This window comes from Scardinius erythrophthalmus (genome assembly GCF_964197995.2).
Source record: "Scardinius erythrophthalmus genome assembly, chromosome: 3".
In the NCBI taxonomy this organism is placed as follows: domain Eukaryota; kingdom Metazoa; phylum Chordata; class Actinopteri; order Cypriniformes; family Leuciscidae; genus Scardinius; species Scardinius erythrophthalmus.
The window spans coordinates 53,948,704-53,965,525 of NC_138223.1; the positions used below are offsets into that span (position 1 = coordinate 53,948,704).

At 47.3% G+C, this 16,822-nt stretch overlaps 1 protein-coding gene across 1 annotated transcript in view; it reads left to right on the forward strand.

The window, feature by feature from the left end:
• Positions 1-16,822, forward strand: part of LOC308687459 (uncharacterized protein) — a 97,707-nt gene that overhangs the window by 64,030 nt on the left and 16,855 nt on the right. Inside the window, exons 12-16 of the mRNA XM_081360024.1 lie at positions 4,013-4,153; positions 4,242-4,373; positions 7,385-7,525; positions 14,796-14,936; positions 15,025-15,156. Coding sequence (XP_081216150.1) covers positions 4,013-4,153; positions 4,242-4,373; positions 7,385-7,525; positions 14,796-14,936; positions 15,025-15,156 — 687 coding nt within the window. The remainder of the gene's footprint in view (positions 1-4,012; positions 4,154-4,241; positions 4,374-7,384; positions 7,526-14,795; positions 14,937-15,024; positions 15,157-16,822) is intronic.

The window sequence follows — 16,822 nt, forward strand, 5'->3', positions numbered from 1 at the left end:
CGTTCAAGATGCTCACGGCCAAATGCATCCTCCAGTGCGTGCGGCCGCAGGATTGGTTTGCAGCGATCGACCTGAAGGACGGCCTACTTTCATGTCTCCATTTTACCTCGACACAGACCGTTCCTACGGTTTGCGTTCGGGGGGCGGGCATACCAGTACGCGGTTCTCCCATTCGGGCTAGCCCTGTCTCCTCGCGTCTTTACGAAGGTCGTCGAGGCAGCCCTTGTTCCCCTCCGGGAACACGGGGTTCGCATCCTGAACTATCTCGACGACTGGCTGATCCTAGCTCACTCTCGAGATCAGGTTTGCGAACACAGGGACCTAGTGCTCCAACACTTAGCTCGTCTGGGCCTTCGGGTCAACTGGGAGAAGAGCAAACTCTGCCCCGTGCAGAGGATCTCTTTTCTCGGTATGGAGATCGACTCGGTCGCCATGTGCTCACAGCTTACGAGCACGCGTGCGCAGTCACTGCTGACTTGTCTTCGCCAATTCGAGGACAAGAGTGTGGTTCCACTGAAACTATTTCAGAGGCTCCTGGGGCATATGGCATCCGCAGCCGCAGTAACGCCGCTCAGATTGCTTCATATGAGACCGCTTCAGCTTTGGCTTCGCAATCGAGTCCCGAGGTGGGCATGGCAACACGGCACGCTCCAAGTCCCAGTGACTCCAGCCTGCCGTCAGACCTTCACCCCGTGGACGAACCTCAGTTTTCTACGGGCCGGAGTGCCCTTAGAACGAGTTTCCCGGCATGTTGTTGTATCAACAGATGCCTCCACCACGGGCTGGGGAGCCATGTGCAATGGACATGCTGCTGCGGGCTACTGGACAGGACCCCCCACCGCCTTTGGCATGTCAATTGCCTCAAGTTGCTGGCTGTACGACTCGCCCTGCACCGCTTCCGTGCGCTGCTCAGGGGTCAGCACGTACTAGTCCGATCAGACAATACCGCGACAGTAGCGTACATCAACCATCAAGGTGGTCTACACTCCCGCCGTATGTCGCAACTCGCTCGCCACTTCCTCATATGGAGTCAGAAGCATCTGAGGTCGCTTCGAGCCATTTATATCCCAGGAGACCTGAACCAGGCGGCCGGCGAGCTGTCTCGGCTTCGGCCTCTCGCTGGAGAATGGAGACTCCATCCCCAGACGGTCCAGCTGATTTGGGATCAGTTCGGGGATGCACAGGTAGATCTGTTTTCCTCCCACGACTCGTCCCACTGGGACCTGTATTATTCCCTGACCGAGGGCACGCTCGGCACGGATGCACTGGCGCACAGCTGGCCGCGGGGCCTACGCAAGTATGTGTTTCCCCCAGTGAGCCTCCTTGCGCAGACTTTGCGCAAGATCAGGGAGGACGAGGGGCAGGTCGTTTTGGTTGCCCCGTATTGGCACAACTGGACCTGGTTCTCAGAACTAGTACTTCTCGCGACAGCACCTCCCTGGCCAATTCCCCTGAGGAAGGACCTGCTTTCTCAGGGACGGGGCACCCTTTGGCACCCTCGTCCCGATCTTTGGAACCTCCACGTGTGGCTCCTGGACGGGACGAGGCAGGTTTGAGTACCCTACCACCAGCGGTGGTGGCTCCCATCACTTCCGCTAGAGCATCGTCCACAAGACATGCCTATGCGTTGAAGTGGAACCTCTTCGTCAACTGGTGTTCTTCTAAACATCAAGAACCATCGAAATGCCCGATCAGTGTCGTGCTTTCCTTCCTGCAAGAAGGGTTGGAGCGAAGGCTGTCTCCCTCCACCCTGAAAGTGTATGTTGCCGCTATTGCCGCACATCATGACGCAGTTGATGGTAAGTCTCTGGGAAAGCACAACCTGATCATCAGGTTCCTGAGGGGAGCGAGGAGACTGAATCCTCCTCGTCCTCCCCTCGTACCCTCTTGGGACCTCTCAGTGGTTTTAACTGCCCTGCAGAGTGCTCCCTTTGAGCCTCTGCAATCAGTAGAGCTTAGGTTTCTGTCAATTAAGACAGCGCTCCTGGTTGCATTGGCCTCCATCAAGAGGGTAGGGGACCTGCAGGCATTTTCGGTTGAGGAAGCGTGCCTGGAATTCAGGCCGGCTAACTCTCACGTGATCCTGAGACCCCGGCCTGGATATGTGCCCAAGGTTCCTACCACACCCTTTCGAGACCAGGTAGTGAACCTGCAAGCGCTGCCCTTGGAGGAGGCAGACCCAGCCTTGGCACTGCTCTGTCCAGTGCGCGCCCTCCATGCTTACGTAGACAGAACGCAGTGTTTCATGACCTCAGACCAGCTCTTTGTCTGTTATGGTGGGAAGCTGAATGGAAAGGCTCTCTCCAAGCAATGGTTGTCCCACTGGATAGTGGATGCCATTGCTTTGGCATACCAGCAGCAAGGTCGACCGTGCCCCCTTGGTGTGACGGCCCACTCCACCCGGAGTGTGGCATCCTCTTGGGCTCTAGCGCATGGCGCCTCGCTAACAGACATCTGCAGAGCTGCAGGCTGGGCGACACCTAACACATTCGCGAGATTCTATAATCTCCGAGTGGAGCCAGTTTCTTCTCATGTACTCGCTTCAACTAGCCGGTACTAGATTCTGCTCAGGTGTCTTCGCTTGCTCGCCATTCTTCTCCACGGATGGGATACGTGCGATATTCTCTTCAGGTGAGCCTAATAAGCCCTGAGTCTCCTCAAGCACTGACGACGTCAACGCCAGAGTTATGCCACTGGCAGCTTTCGCGCTTGGCTAGGTGCCTCCATGTGCATGGTTCCCCCTCTGGGCGACCCCCACATATGTATTTCCACTGTAAGCCTCTCTGAGCATGTGTCTCAAGAGCATGTGTCTCACCTTTTCATGCGTATATATCAGTAGGCTTTTATAGAAAGAACATTTTTAAATATAACAAAGTTTTTCCTGCCATTAGTGCGACTGGTACAAAGGTCTCATTTCCAAATAAGTAAAACAAAAGGTAATAAGGTTTTTAAGAGTTTAGAGATAGCTGGCACACAAAGGAAGGTGGTCTCTAGACAAATGGACTCCTACCCCCCAAAAGGTGTCAACACTGAATGTAAATTCCCATTGTTAGCAGATGTTTCAATGTGAAAGAAGTTCTGTCTATATACTGAAATACAACGTGAAGATCGTGGCCTTTCTGTATCTCAGATTAGCCTGAGAGGCTGACAGTGAGATTTTTCAGCTTCATGTATAATGTCGGGTTCGCATCTCTTCTCTTTATATTCCAGAGCATTTGATGTTTTGTATCGATTATCTTTGAATTGATAATGAAATTGGCATGATACATTTACCTGACATAATAAATTGTTACATTTAATTATTCTAACTGACTTTGACATTATTTTCATTAAAGAGTTAAAAAGAATAGTCAAACATTCACTCACAATTAATGATCCACAGATATCATTAAAACCTTTTCATTTATGGAGTCAGATGAAATAATGCGAGAATACATTTCCAAATGTATTTCATTTAATCAAAAATACTTTGCTACGAGAAAAGAAGAGACCTTCCGCGCTGGTCGGATGCCGGACTTTGGGCTTATCGAGTGCGAGCTTACAATCATATTAAAGGAGAACTCCGGTCAATTTTAACATTGAGCTCATTTTTTTTGTAAATTTGGAGTGCTGTCAATACAGAGAACAACGACAAATCGGTGTTGCCTACATCGTGTTATCCTCTTTTTAAAATTTGCACCCTGTTGACTTCAATGGGGCAAGTTTTAAACCTGCTTTTAGCCTCTTAACATCCTTGATGTGTCATTACAAGTGCACAGCCATTGTGAGTGATTCCTTCAGAGTGAACACGGGTCAATCTGACTGCAGTATATGTGGCGATGGATTCAAAACATAAAAAAATAAGACCTGTGTCGGTAATGAGAACCTTGTGTGTTTTAATACAATGTCTTTTTCATAATGTGCATAATACACAGTCAATGCTCTGTATGTCACTCAAAAGAGGGAATTTGTGTAACCGTAGTTATTAAACTTTGTAACAACGTTTCGATTTTGATTCCTGCCTCTCTTACAGATGAAGATGAGTGTGAGACGCGGAGTCCGTGTGGCGAAAACGCTCAGTGTTTCAATACACATGGAAGTTACTACTGCACCTGTGATAAAGGATTTAAATCAGATCCACCCAATTTCACAGCATCAACCGGACAGTGTGTGGGTACGAGAGGGGTTTATCTGATAAACTATGATTACTATGACTACTATGATTAAAACACTATGATTAATACCAACTGTTTCCCCAACAGATATCAATGAGTGTCTTGAGAAGACCTCTGAATGCACAGATGGTCTGGTGTGTGTGAACACCGTTGGCTCTTATAACTGCACGTGTCCTGAAGGATTTGATCGTGATGCAAGACTAAACTCATCATGTGAAGGTGAGCGGCCTCACTCGTATTGCTTTCCATTTACTGTTAATCAAACCAAAGAACTTCAGTTTCAGAAATTTCATGCTGAGACCACATGAAAATTACCCAAAAATACATATGGGGCCCTATCTTGCACCCAGCGCAATTGACTTTGTACACTGACGCATGTATCATTCCTATTTTGCACCCGCGCAAAGCGGACTTTTCCCTCCACAGAAGCACGTCGGTTAACTAGCAAATACACTTGCGCTCCCCGGGGCGGTTCAGCGCAAAGAGGAGGCGTGTTTCGGCGCAAACGTTCCCTCATGCTATTTTACAGGTTTAGAAAACAATTCCGCCAGTGACCAGGAAAAACCTAGTCTAAAGTCAGTGGCGCTTTGCGCATGTTATTCATGCTATTTTAAGGGCGCATGCTTGGCCATAATCAATGTAGCGTGTGCACAACGCGCATTACAATTTGATGCTCTCATCTACACAGAAGCAGCCGTTTTCATTTTTGCAAATCATACATTATTACTAGGAAAAATATTAGGTCTTGTAGGTCTTGATAAGCCTAGGGCTTCTACGTATCCCTTTTCGAACAGTGTGATTAGTATGCAAAAAAAAAAAAAAAAAAAAAAAGGTTTTGTTTTTCTTGATTTTGTTTTATTTTTCTTGATGGATATTTAATGTGTTGCTGTCTTTGGTTTAATTTATTTTTTAATTGTTCGAAATAAAGATTTCATTCATTTATTCATATTAATACACGAGGGAAATCATTGTTGTGTCCATGAAGATGTGAAAATAAAATAGGCATAAATCTAGCTTACACATTTAATCATACGCCCAAATTATCATACGCCTGTTTAACTGAAGCTAATTTGGGTGTGTTTGTTTCTCCATCCCCAATGTCACTTCTCTGTGTTTTACGGCCGTGACGAGGACGTCGGTCTCCTCGGCTGTGATCCGCTCCTGGCGTGCGCCTGGCAAATCCGCCATTATAATAGGAATCCGCTTTAGAACAAGCGCGCCTGCTCTTAAAGGGAATGTGAGATGTCGCTCTGATTGGTTTATTTCACGTTACGCCCAAACCACACCTATGAATAATGAAGCTACTTCAGACCAACCCCTTTTAGATTTGCGTCGGGCGCAAGAGTCATTTATCCCGCCGGGAAAATAGCAACAGCGCCAAGACCCGCCCACAAAGTTACTTGCGCTTTGCGCTTTGACACTTGCGTTTCAGATCGTTAAAATAGGGCCCATGGTTTGATGACGATAATTATCATCGAGTTTTATACATGTTTGGTATCATTTGAAATGCCTGAATTTTTGAAATGTCTTTTAGGAATTATATAGGCCTAAAACAGTGATGATCTCAAGTGTACCCTCACTTTTTCATGCGTATATATCAGTAGGCTTTTATAGAAATACATTTTTTAAATATAACAAAGTAGAATCAATGATTTATATATTTTTTTCTGCCATTAGTGCGACTGGTACAAAGGTCCCATTTCCAAATAAGTAAAACAAAAGGTAATAAGGTTTTTAAGAGTTTAGAGATAGCTGGCACACAAAGGAAGGTGGTCTCTAGACAAATGGTCTCCTACCCCCCAAAAGGTGTCAACACTGAATGTAAATTCCCATTGTTAGCAGATGTTTCCATGTGAAAGAAGTTCTGTCTATATACTGAAATACAACGAGAAGACCGTGGCCTTTCTGTATCTCAGATTAGCCTGAGAGGCTGACAGTGAGATTCTCAGCTTTATGTATAATGTCGGGTTCGCATCTCTTCTCTTTATTCCAGAGCATTTGATGTTTTGTATCGATTATCTTTGAATTGATAATGAAATTGGCATGATACATTTACCTGACATAATAAATTGTTACATTTGATTATTCTAACTGACTTTGACATTATTTTCATTAAAGAGTTCAAAAGAATAGTCAAACATTCGCTCACATTTGAGCGAATCTAGTTTAAAACTAGATTAAAGTCGCATCTCTTCAGCCAGGCATTCATATAATATTTTTAATCTTACAGTTCAAATTACAATCCGGCCTCTAGTTAATAAACGCCAGAGGAGAACTGGCCCCCGACTGAGCCTGGGTTCTCCAAAGGTTTTTTTTCCTCCATTGGGTCACCTGATGGAGTTTTAGGACAACATTAGGTCACTTGATGGAGTTTTTCGGTTCCTTGCCACTGTTGCCTTTGGCTTGCTCAGTTGGGGATATTCTGGGGATATTTAATTTGATTTTATCAATCAATAAATTCCACTAGAAACAAACCTTGTTGTATTATTTTAATTTAATACTGTGAAGCTGCTTTGATACAATCTGTATTGTGAAAAGCGCTATACAAATATACTTGACTTGACTTGACTTGACATTTAATGATCCACAGACATCATTAAAACCTTTTCATTTATGGAGTCAGATGAAATAATGCGAGAATATATTTCCAAATGTATTTCATTTAATCAAAAATACTTTGCCACGAGAAAAGACAGTAACACATAGAGACCTTCCGCGCTGGTCGGATACCGGACTTTGGGCTGATCGAGTGCGAGCTTACAATCATATTAAAGGAGAACTCCGGTCAATTTTAACATTGAGCTCATTTTTCTGTAAATTTGGAGTGCTGTCAATACAGAGAACAACGACAAATCGGTGTTGCCTACACCGTGTTATCCTCTTTTTAAAATTTGCACCCTGTTGACTTCAATGGGGCAAGTTTTAAACCTGCTTTTAGCCTCTTGACATCCTTGATGTGTCATTACAAGTGCACAGCCAATGTGAGTGATTCCTTCAGAGTGAACACGGGTGAATCTGACTGCAGTATATGTGGCGATGGATTCAAAACATAAAAAAATAGAACCTGTGTCGGTAATGAGAACCTTGTGTGTTTTAATACAATGTCTTTTTCATAATGTGCATAATACACAGTTAATGCTCTGTATGTCACTCAAAAGAGGGAATTTGTGTAACCGTAGTTATTAAACTTTGTAACAACGTTTCGATTTTGATTCCTGCCTCTCTTACAGATGAAGATGAGTGTGAGACGCGGAGTCCGTGTGGCGAAAACGCTCAGTGTTTCAATACACATGGAAGTTACTACTGCACCTGTGATAAAGGATTTAAATCAGATCCACCCAATTTCACAGCATCAACCGGACAGTGTGTGGGTACGAGAGGGGTTTATCTGATAAACTATGATTACTATGACTACTATGATTAAAACACTATGATTAATACCAACTGCAAAATGATCAAATGGAATGTTCCCCTCAACCTTTTTCAAAACATTTAAAAAACTGGACGTTTTGATCTTTCAGAGAACTTTCAGAAATGACATTTTTACAAATTAATTGAAAATATTCTTAGAACATATCTTGTTTGCAGTGATGGTGTTTAAACCCATAACTAAATATGCATAGCCTAGATAATTATTAGATGTCAGATAAAAACAGAGGATTTTTTTTTACCTAGTTCAAGCCCTGATTAATATCTGACCCTGATTATAACCATCCAAGATCTATGTGATGCATTTATAAATTAAGCATATAATTGAATGAAACTTGAAACATGAGGGGCTCTATCTTGCACCCAGCGCAATTGACTTTGTACACCGACGCATGTATCATTCCTATTTTGCACCCGCGCACATCGGACTTTTCCCTCCACAGACGCACGTCGGTAAACTAGCAAATGCACTTGCGCTCCCGGGGGCGGTTCAGCGCAAAGAGGAGGCGTGTTCCGGCGCAAACGTTCCCTGATGCTATTTTGCAGGTTTAGAAAACAATTCCGCCACTGACCAGGAAAAACATGCGTTGCGCTTGTTATTCATATGCTGTTTTAAGGGCGCATGCTTGGCCATAATGTAGCGTGTGCACAACGCGCATACACTTTGCTTTTCTCATCTACATAGAAGCAGCAGTTTTCATTTTTGCAAATCATACATTATTACAATAGATAGATAGATAGATAGATAGTTTCTTATAAAAGCATAAATCTAGCTTACACATTTACCCAAATTATCATACGCCTGTTTAACCACCAGCTTCACTTCTCTGTGTTTTACGGCCCTGATGAGAACGTCAGTCTCCTCGGCTGTGAACCGCTCCTGGCGTGCGCCTGGCAAATCCACCATGGAACAAGCGCGTCTGCTCGTAAAGGGAATGTGAGATGACGCTCTGATTGGTTTATTTCACGTTATGCCCAAACCACACGTATGAATAATGAAGCTACTTCAGACCAACCCATTTTAGATTTGCATCGGGCGCAAGAGTCATTTATCCTGTCGGTATAATAGCAACAGCACCCGAAACCCGCCCACAAAGTTACTTGCGTTTCGCACTTGATACTTGTGTTCCCTTTCGTGGTCACTCCGAGTTACGTCGGATGACGACGGATGGGGTTTCGCTTAGAAAGCCTATCACCTTCGAGTATATAAAACGAGCCAATGGCAATGAAATACCATGGGTCTGCGGAATTTGCATAGCGTAGGTCCTCCCCCCTCTGGGGGTATATAAGGAAGTACGCCGGAAACATGCAGATATGTTTTTTTTTACTCAATGAGCTCACTCGAGCGAGAGTCCCCCCACCCACACCCCGATCTACGGTCTCCCCGGGAGGCTGTACTTCGGCTGGTGGCCGGGGTGACCTGAGGGTAACGGTGTGGAACAAACCGCCGACTCGTCCACGGTCCACACCCCCCTCTCCAGCACTGGTACCCGCGAGTGTCCAGACTGAGACCACTGGTCCCTCTACGGAAACTGGTCCGCTGGTCCGATCCCCGTCGGCGTCCAACCCCAATACCTTTCTTCCCGGATGTGCATGAGGAGGTCACGCGGTCCTGGAAGACACCATTGTCTTCCCGCGATCGTTCGTCGACCTTCTCCGCCTTCCCACCCCTCGATAGAGCTGCTGCTTGTGGGTACACTGGGGTTCCCCCGGTGGAGCGTTCTGTCGCGATGCAGCTGTGTCCGTCAAGCGCTTCCTCTCGGGGCGACCCTAAGCACCCGTCCAAAGCCTGTAGATTTTCGTCTACCCTGGTGGCGAAGTCTTACAGAGCGGCGGGACAGGCAGCTGCCTCTCTGCATGCCCATCTTGCAGGTCTATCAGGCCCAGATGCTCAGGGACATGCACGAGGGCAGGGCTGACCCAGGGCTCTTTGATGAGCTGCGTGCCGCCACCGACCTTGCTCTCCGAGCGACGAAGGTGACCGCACGCTCCCTGGGTCAGGTGATGTCCACAGCTGTGGTCCAGGAGAGACACATGTGGCTGAACCTGGCTGATATGCGGGAGGCCGAGCGGACTCGTCTGCTCGACACCCCCATATCCCAGGCCGGCCTCTTCGGCGGTGTGGTCGAGGACTTTGCCCAACAGTTCTCGACCGCTCAGAATCAGACTGAGGCGATAAAGCACATTCTGCCCCGACGGCCCGCTGCTGCCTCCACCCAGCCGTCGGCACAGAATCCTCAGCCTGCTCGCCGCCGAGGGCGCCCTCCTGCGGCTCCCGCCCCTCCCGCACGGCCCCAGCAGCAGCCTCCACCCGGGCCGCGTCGTGGAGGAAGCCGCAGGAAGGCGCCACAGCCCTCTCCGGTCCCGCGGCCGGCTAAACGCCAGACTAAGCGGCGCCCCTGAGACGGGCTGCTCAGGATTGGCAGTCAGTTTTTTACAGGAGATGGTAGCAGGGCCACTCCTTCCCCCGGTGGAGGGCCGGGGGAGAATCTTTTGTTCTCCACTCCCCGCTGCTCGTCCAACGACGAGCAGTACCCTAATGTGGTTAAATAAAGAACTGATTCCCCCAATCCTGAGCACACAGAGCTCTCGGACCATAGTGCGCGCCGCCCACGGGTCCCGCCACTATCGTCCCCCTCTGTCACAGAGTTCTCGGATGACAGCATGCGCAGCCCACGGGCCACGCTCCTCTCATCCCCCTCTGTCGCCAGACCTCTGCCAGAGCACGCCCCCGTGGGACGCTGGTCCTCCCCTGGCCTCCTCTGGCAGGACGCGGCTAATGACCGTGCCCCCACACAGGGCCGCTATGCCACCCTCGCCTGGGCCGGTCATTCCGCCTCGCTGCACCACCGACGGTACGTCTGTGGTTCGTATGACCCCGCTGGTGTACTTTCTGGAGGCCTGGCTAGAGCTTCCCAGACTGTCCCGGTGGGTCGCGAGAACCATCAGGCTCGGCTACGCGATTCAGTTTGCGTGGTCTCCTCCCCGCTTCAGGGGAGTCCGCTTCACTATGGTCGGTGGCAATGCCCCTGTCATGACAGCGGAGGTTGACACCCTACTGGCGAAGGGTGCGATCGAGATTGTCCCTCCAGCCGAAATGAGGTCCGGCTTCTACAGCCCTTACTTCATTGTACCGAAGACATCCGGTGGGTTACGGCCAATCCTCGACCTGTGCATCTTGAACCGCTCCCTTCACAGGCTGCCGTTCAAGATGCTCACGGCCAAATGCATCCTCCAGTGCGTGCGGCCGCAGGATTGGTTTGCAGCGATCGACCTGAAGGACGGCCTACTTTCATGTCTCCATTTTACCTCGACACAGACCGTTCCTGCGGTTTGCGTTCGAGGGGCGGGCATACCGGTACGCGGTTCTCCCATTCGGGCTAGCCCTGTCTCCTCGCGTCTTTACGAAGGTCGTCGAGGCAGCCCTTGTTCCCCTCCGGGAACACGGGGTTCGCATCCTGAACTATCTCGACGACTGGCTGATCCTAGCTCACTCTCGAGATCAGGTTTGCGAACACAGGGACCTAGTGCTCCAACACTTAGCTCGTCTGGGCCTTCGGGTCAACTGGGAGAAGAGCAAACTCTGCCCCGTGCAGAGGATCTCTTTTCTCGGTATGGAGATCGACTCGGTCGCCATGTGCTCACAGCTTACGAGCACGCGTGCGCAGTCACTGCTGACTTGTCTTCGCCAATTCGAGGACAAGAGTGTGGTTCCACTGAAACTATTTCAGAGGCTCCTGGGGCATATGGCATCCGCAGCCGCAGTAACGCCGCTCAGATTGCTTCATATGAGACCGCTTCAGCTTTGGCTTCGCAATCGAGTCCCGAGGTGGGCATGGCAACACGGCACGCTCCAAGTCCCAGTGACTCCAGCCTGCCGTCAGACCTTCACCCCGTGGACGAACCTCAGTTTTCTACGGGCCGGAGTGCCCTTAGAACGAGTTTCCCGGCATGTTGTTGTATCAACAGATGCCTCCACCACGGGCTGGGGAGCCATGTGCAATGGACATGCTGCTGCGGGCTACTGGACAGGACCCCCACCGCCTTTGGCATGTCAATTGCCTCAAGTTGCTGGCTGTACGACTCGCCCTGCACCGCTTCCGTGCGCTGCTCAGGGGTCAGCACGTACTAGTCCGATCAGACAATACCGCGACAGTAGCGTACATCAACCATCAAGGTGGTCTACACTCCCGCCGTATGTCGCAACTCGCTCGCCACTTCCTCATATGGAGTCAGAAGCATCTGAGGTCGCTTCGAGCCATTTATATCCCAGGAGACCTGAACCAGGCGGCCGGCGAGCTGTCTCGGCTTCGGCCTCTCGCTGGAGAATGGAGACTCCATCCCCAGACGGTCCAGCTGATTTGGGATCAGTTCGGGGATGCACAGGTAGATCTGTTTGCCTCCCACGACTCGTCCCACTGGGACCTGTATTATTCCCTGACCGAGGGCACGCTCGGCACGGATGCACTGGCGCACAGCTGGCCGCGGGGCCTACGCAAGTATGTGTTTCCCCCAGTGAGCCTCCTTGCGCAGACTTTGCGCAAGATCAGGGAGGACGAGGGGCAGGTCATTTTGGTTGCCCCGTATTGGCACAACTGGACCTGGTTCTCAGTAGTACTTCTCGCGACAGCACCTCCCTGGCCAATTCCCCTGAGGAAGGACCTGCTTTCTCAGGGACGGGGCACCCTTTGGCACCCTCGTCCCGATCTTTGGAACCTCCACGTGTGGCTCCTGGACGGGACGAGGCAGGTTTGAGTACCCTACCACCAGCGGTGGTGGCTCCCATCACTTCCGCTAGAGCATCGTCCACAAGACATGCCTATGCGTTGAAGTGGAACCTCTTCGTCAACTGGTGTTCTTCTAAACATCAAGAACCATCGAAATGCCCGATCAGTGTCGTGCTTTCCTTCCTGCAAGAAGGGTTGGAGCGAAGGCTGTCTCCCTCCACCCTGAAAGTGTATGTTGCCGCTATTGCCGCACATCATGACGCAGTTGATGGTAAGTCTCTGGGAAAGCACAACCTGATCATCAGGTTCCTGAGGGGAGCGAGGAGACTGAATCCTCCTCGTCCTCCCCTCGTACCCTCTTGGGACCTCTCAGTGGTTTTAACTGCCCTGCAGAGTGCTCCCTTTGAGCCTCTGCAATCAGTAGAGCTTAGGTTTCTGTCAATTAAGACAGCGCTCCTGGTTGTATTGGCCTCCATCAAGAGGGTAGGGGACCTGCAGGCATTTTCGGTTGAGGAAGCGTGCCTGGAATTCAGGCCGGCTAACTCTCACGTGATCCTGAGACCCCGGCCTGGATATGTGCCCAAGGTTCCTACCACACCCTTTCGAGACCAGGTAGTGAACCTGCAAGCGCTGCCCTTGGAGGAGGCAGACCCAGCCTTGGCACTGCTCTGTCCAGTGCGCGCCCTCCATGCTTACGTAGACAGAACGCAGTGTTTCATGACCTCAGACCAGCTCTTTGTCTGTTATGGTGGGAAGCTGAATGGAAAGGCTCTCTCCAAGCAATGGTTGTCCCACTGGATAGTGGATGCCATTGCTTTGGCATACCAGCAGCAAGGTCGACCGTGCCCCCTTGGTGTGACGGCCCACTCCACCCGGAGTGTGGCATCCTCTTGGGCTCTAGCGCATGGCGCCTCGCTAACAGACATCTGCAGAGCTGCAGGCTGGGCGACACCTAACACATTCGCGAGATTCTATAATCTCCGAGTGGAGCCAGTTTCTTCTCATGTACTCGCTTCAACTAGCCGGTACTAGATTCTGCTCAGGTGTCTTCGCTTGCTCGCCATTCTTCTCCACGGACGGGATACGTGCGATATTCTCTTCAGGTGAGCCTAATAAGCCCTGAGTCTCCTCAAGCACTGACGACGTCAACGCCAGAGTTATGCCACTGGCAGCTTTCGCGCTTGGCTAGGTGCCTCCATGTGCATGGTTCCCCCTCTGGGCGACCCCCACATATGTATTTCCACTGTAAGCCTCTCTGAGCATGTGTCTCAAGAGCATGTGTCTCACCTTTTCATGCGTATATATCAGTAGGCTTTTATAGAAAGAACATTTTTTAAATATAACAAAGTTTTTCCTGCCATTAGTGCGACTGGTACAAAGGTCTCATTTCCAAATAAGTAAAACAAAAGGTAATAAGGTTTTTAAGAGTTTAGAGATAGCTGGCACACAAAGGAAGGTGGTCTCTAGACAAATGGACTCCTACCCCCCAAAAGGTGTCAACACTGAATGTAAATTCCCATTGTTAGCAGATGTTTCAATGTGAAAGAAGTTCTGTCTATATACTGAAATACAACGTGAAGATCGTGGCCTTTCTGTATCTCAGATTAGCCTGAGAGGCTGACAGTGAGATTTTTCAGCTTCATGTATAATGTCGGGTTCGCATCTCTTCTCTTTATATTCCAGAGCATTTGATGTTTTGTATCGATTATCTTTGAATTGATAATGAAATTGGCATGATACATTTACCTGACATAATAAATTGTTACATTTAATTATTCTAACTGACTTTGACATTATTTTCATTAAAGAGTTAAAAAGAATAGTCAAACATTCACTCACAATTAATGATCCACAGATATCATTAAAACCTTTTCATTTATGGAGTCAGATGAAATAATGCGAGAATACATTTCCAAATGTATTTCATTTAATCAAAAATACTTTGCTACGAGAAAAGAAGAGACCTTCCGCGCTGGTCGGATGCCGGACTTTGGGCTTATCGAGTGCGAGCTTACAATCATATTAAAGGAGAACTCCGGTCAATTTTAACATTGAGCTCATTTTTTTTGTAAATTTGGAGTGCTGTCAATACAGAGAACAACGACAAATCGGTGTTGCCTACATCGTGTTATCCTCTTTTTAAAATTTGCACCCTGTTGACTTCAATGGGGCAAGTTTTAAACCTGCTTTTAGCCTCTTAACATCCTTGATGTGTCATTACAAGTGCACAGCCATTGTGAGTGATTCCTTCAGAGTGAACACGGGTCAATCTGACTGCAGTATATGTGGCGATGGATTCAAAACATAAAAAAATAAGACCTGTGTCGGTAATGAGAACCTTGTGTGTTTTAATACAATGTCTTTTTCATAATGTGCATAATACACAGTCAATGCTCTGTATGTCACTCAAAAGAGGGAATTTGTGTAACCGTAGTTATTAAACTTTGTAACAACGTTTCGATTTTGATTCCTGCCTCTCTTACAGATGAAGATGAGTGTGAGACGCGGAGTCCGTGTGGCGAAAACGCTCAGTGTTTCAATACACATGGAAGTTACTACTGCACCTGTGATAAAGGATTTAAATCAGATCCACCCAATTTCACAGCATCAACCGGACAGTGTGTGGGTACGAGAGGGGTTTATCTGATAAACTATGATTACTATGACTACTATGATTAAAACACTATGATTAATACCAACTGTTTCCCCAACAGATATCAATGAGTGTCTTGAGAAGACCTCTGAATGCACAGATGGTCTGGTGTGTGTGAACACCGTTGGCTCTTATAACTGCACGTGTCCTGAAGGATTTGATCGTGATGCAAGACTAAACTCATCATGTGAAGGTGAGCGGCCTCACTCGTATTGCTTTCCATTTACTGTTAATCAAACCAAAGAACTTCAGTTTCAGAAATTTCATGCTGAGACCACATGAAAATTACCCAAAAATACATATGGTTTGATGACGATAATTATCATCGAGTTTTATACATGTTTGGTATCATTTGAAATGCCTGAATTTTTGAAATGTCTTTTAGGAATTATATAGGCCTAAAACAGTGATGATCTCAAGTGTACCCTCACTTTTTCATGCGTATATATCAGTAGGCTTTTATAGAAATACATTTTTTAAATATAACAAAGTAGAATCAATGATTTATATATTTTTTTCTGCCATTAGTGCGACTGGTACAAAGGTCCCATTTCCAAATAAGTAAAACAAAAGGTAATAAGGTTTTTAAGAGTTTAGAGATAGCTGGCACACAAAGGAAGGTGGTCTCTAGACAAATGGTCTCCTACCCCCCAAAAGGTGTCAACACTGAATGTAAATTCCCATTGTTAGCAGATGTTTCCATGTGAAAGAAGTTCTGTCTATATACTGAAATACAACGAGAAGACCGTGGCCTTTCTGTATCTCAGATTAGCCTGAGAGGCTGACAGTGAGATTCTCAGCTTTATGTATAATGTCGGGTTCGCATCTCTTCTCTTTATTCCAGAGCATTTGATGTTTTGTATCGATTATCTTTGAATTGATAATGAAATTGGCATGATACATTTACCTGACATAATAAATTGTTACATTTGATTATTCTAACTGACTTTGACATTATTTTCATTAAAGAGTTCAAAAGAATAGTCAAACATTCGCTCACATTTGAGCGAATCTAGTTTAAAACTAGATTAAAGTCGCATCTCTTCAGCCAGGCATTCATATAATATTTTTAATCTTACAGTTCAAATTACAATCCGGCCTCTAGTTAATAAACGCCAGAGGAGAACTGGCCCCCGACTGAGCCTGGGTTCTCCCAAGGTTTTTTTTCCTCCATTGGGTCACCTGATGGAGTTTTAGGACACCATTAGGTCACTTGATGGAGTTTTTCGGTTCCTTGCCACTGTTGCCTTTGGCTTGCTCAGTTGGGGATATTCTGGGGATATTTAATTTGATTTTATCAATCAATAAATTCCACTAGAAACAAACCTTGTTGTATTATTTTAATTTAATACTGTGAAGCTGCTTTGATACAATCTGTATTGTGAAAAGCGCTATACAAATATACTTGACTTGACTTGACTTGACATTTAATGATCCACAGACATCATTAAAACCTTTTCATTTATGGAGTCAGATGAAATAATGCGAGAATATATTTCCAAATGTATTTCATTTAATCAAAAATACTTTGCCACGAGAAAAGACAGTAACACATAGAGACCTTCCGCGCTGGTCGGATACCGGACTTTGGGCTGATCGAGTGCGAGCTTACAATCATATTAAAGGAGAACTCCGGTCAATTTTAACATTGAGCTCATTTTTCTGTAAATTTGGAGTGCTGTCAATACAGAGAACAACGACAAATCGGTGTTGCCTACACCGTGTTATCCTCTTTTTAAAATTTGCACCCTGTTGACTTCAATGGGGCAAGTTTTAAACCTGCTTTTAGCCTCTTGACATCCTTGATGTGTCATTACAAGTGCACAGCCAATGTGAGTGATTCCTTCAGAGTGAACACG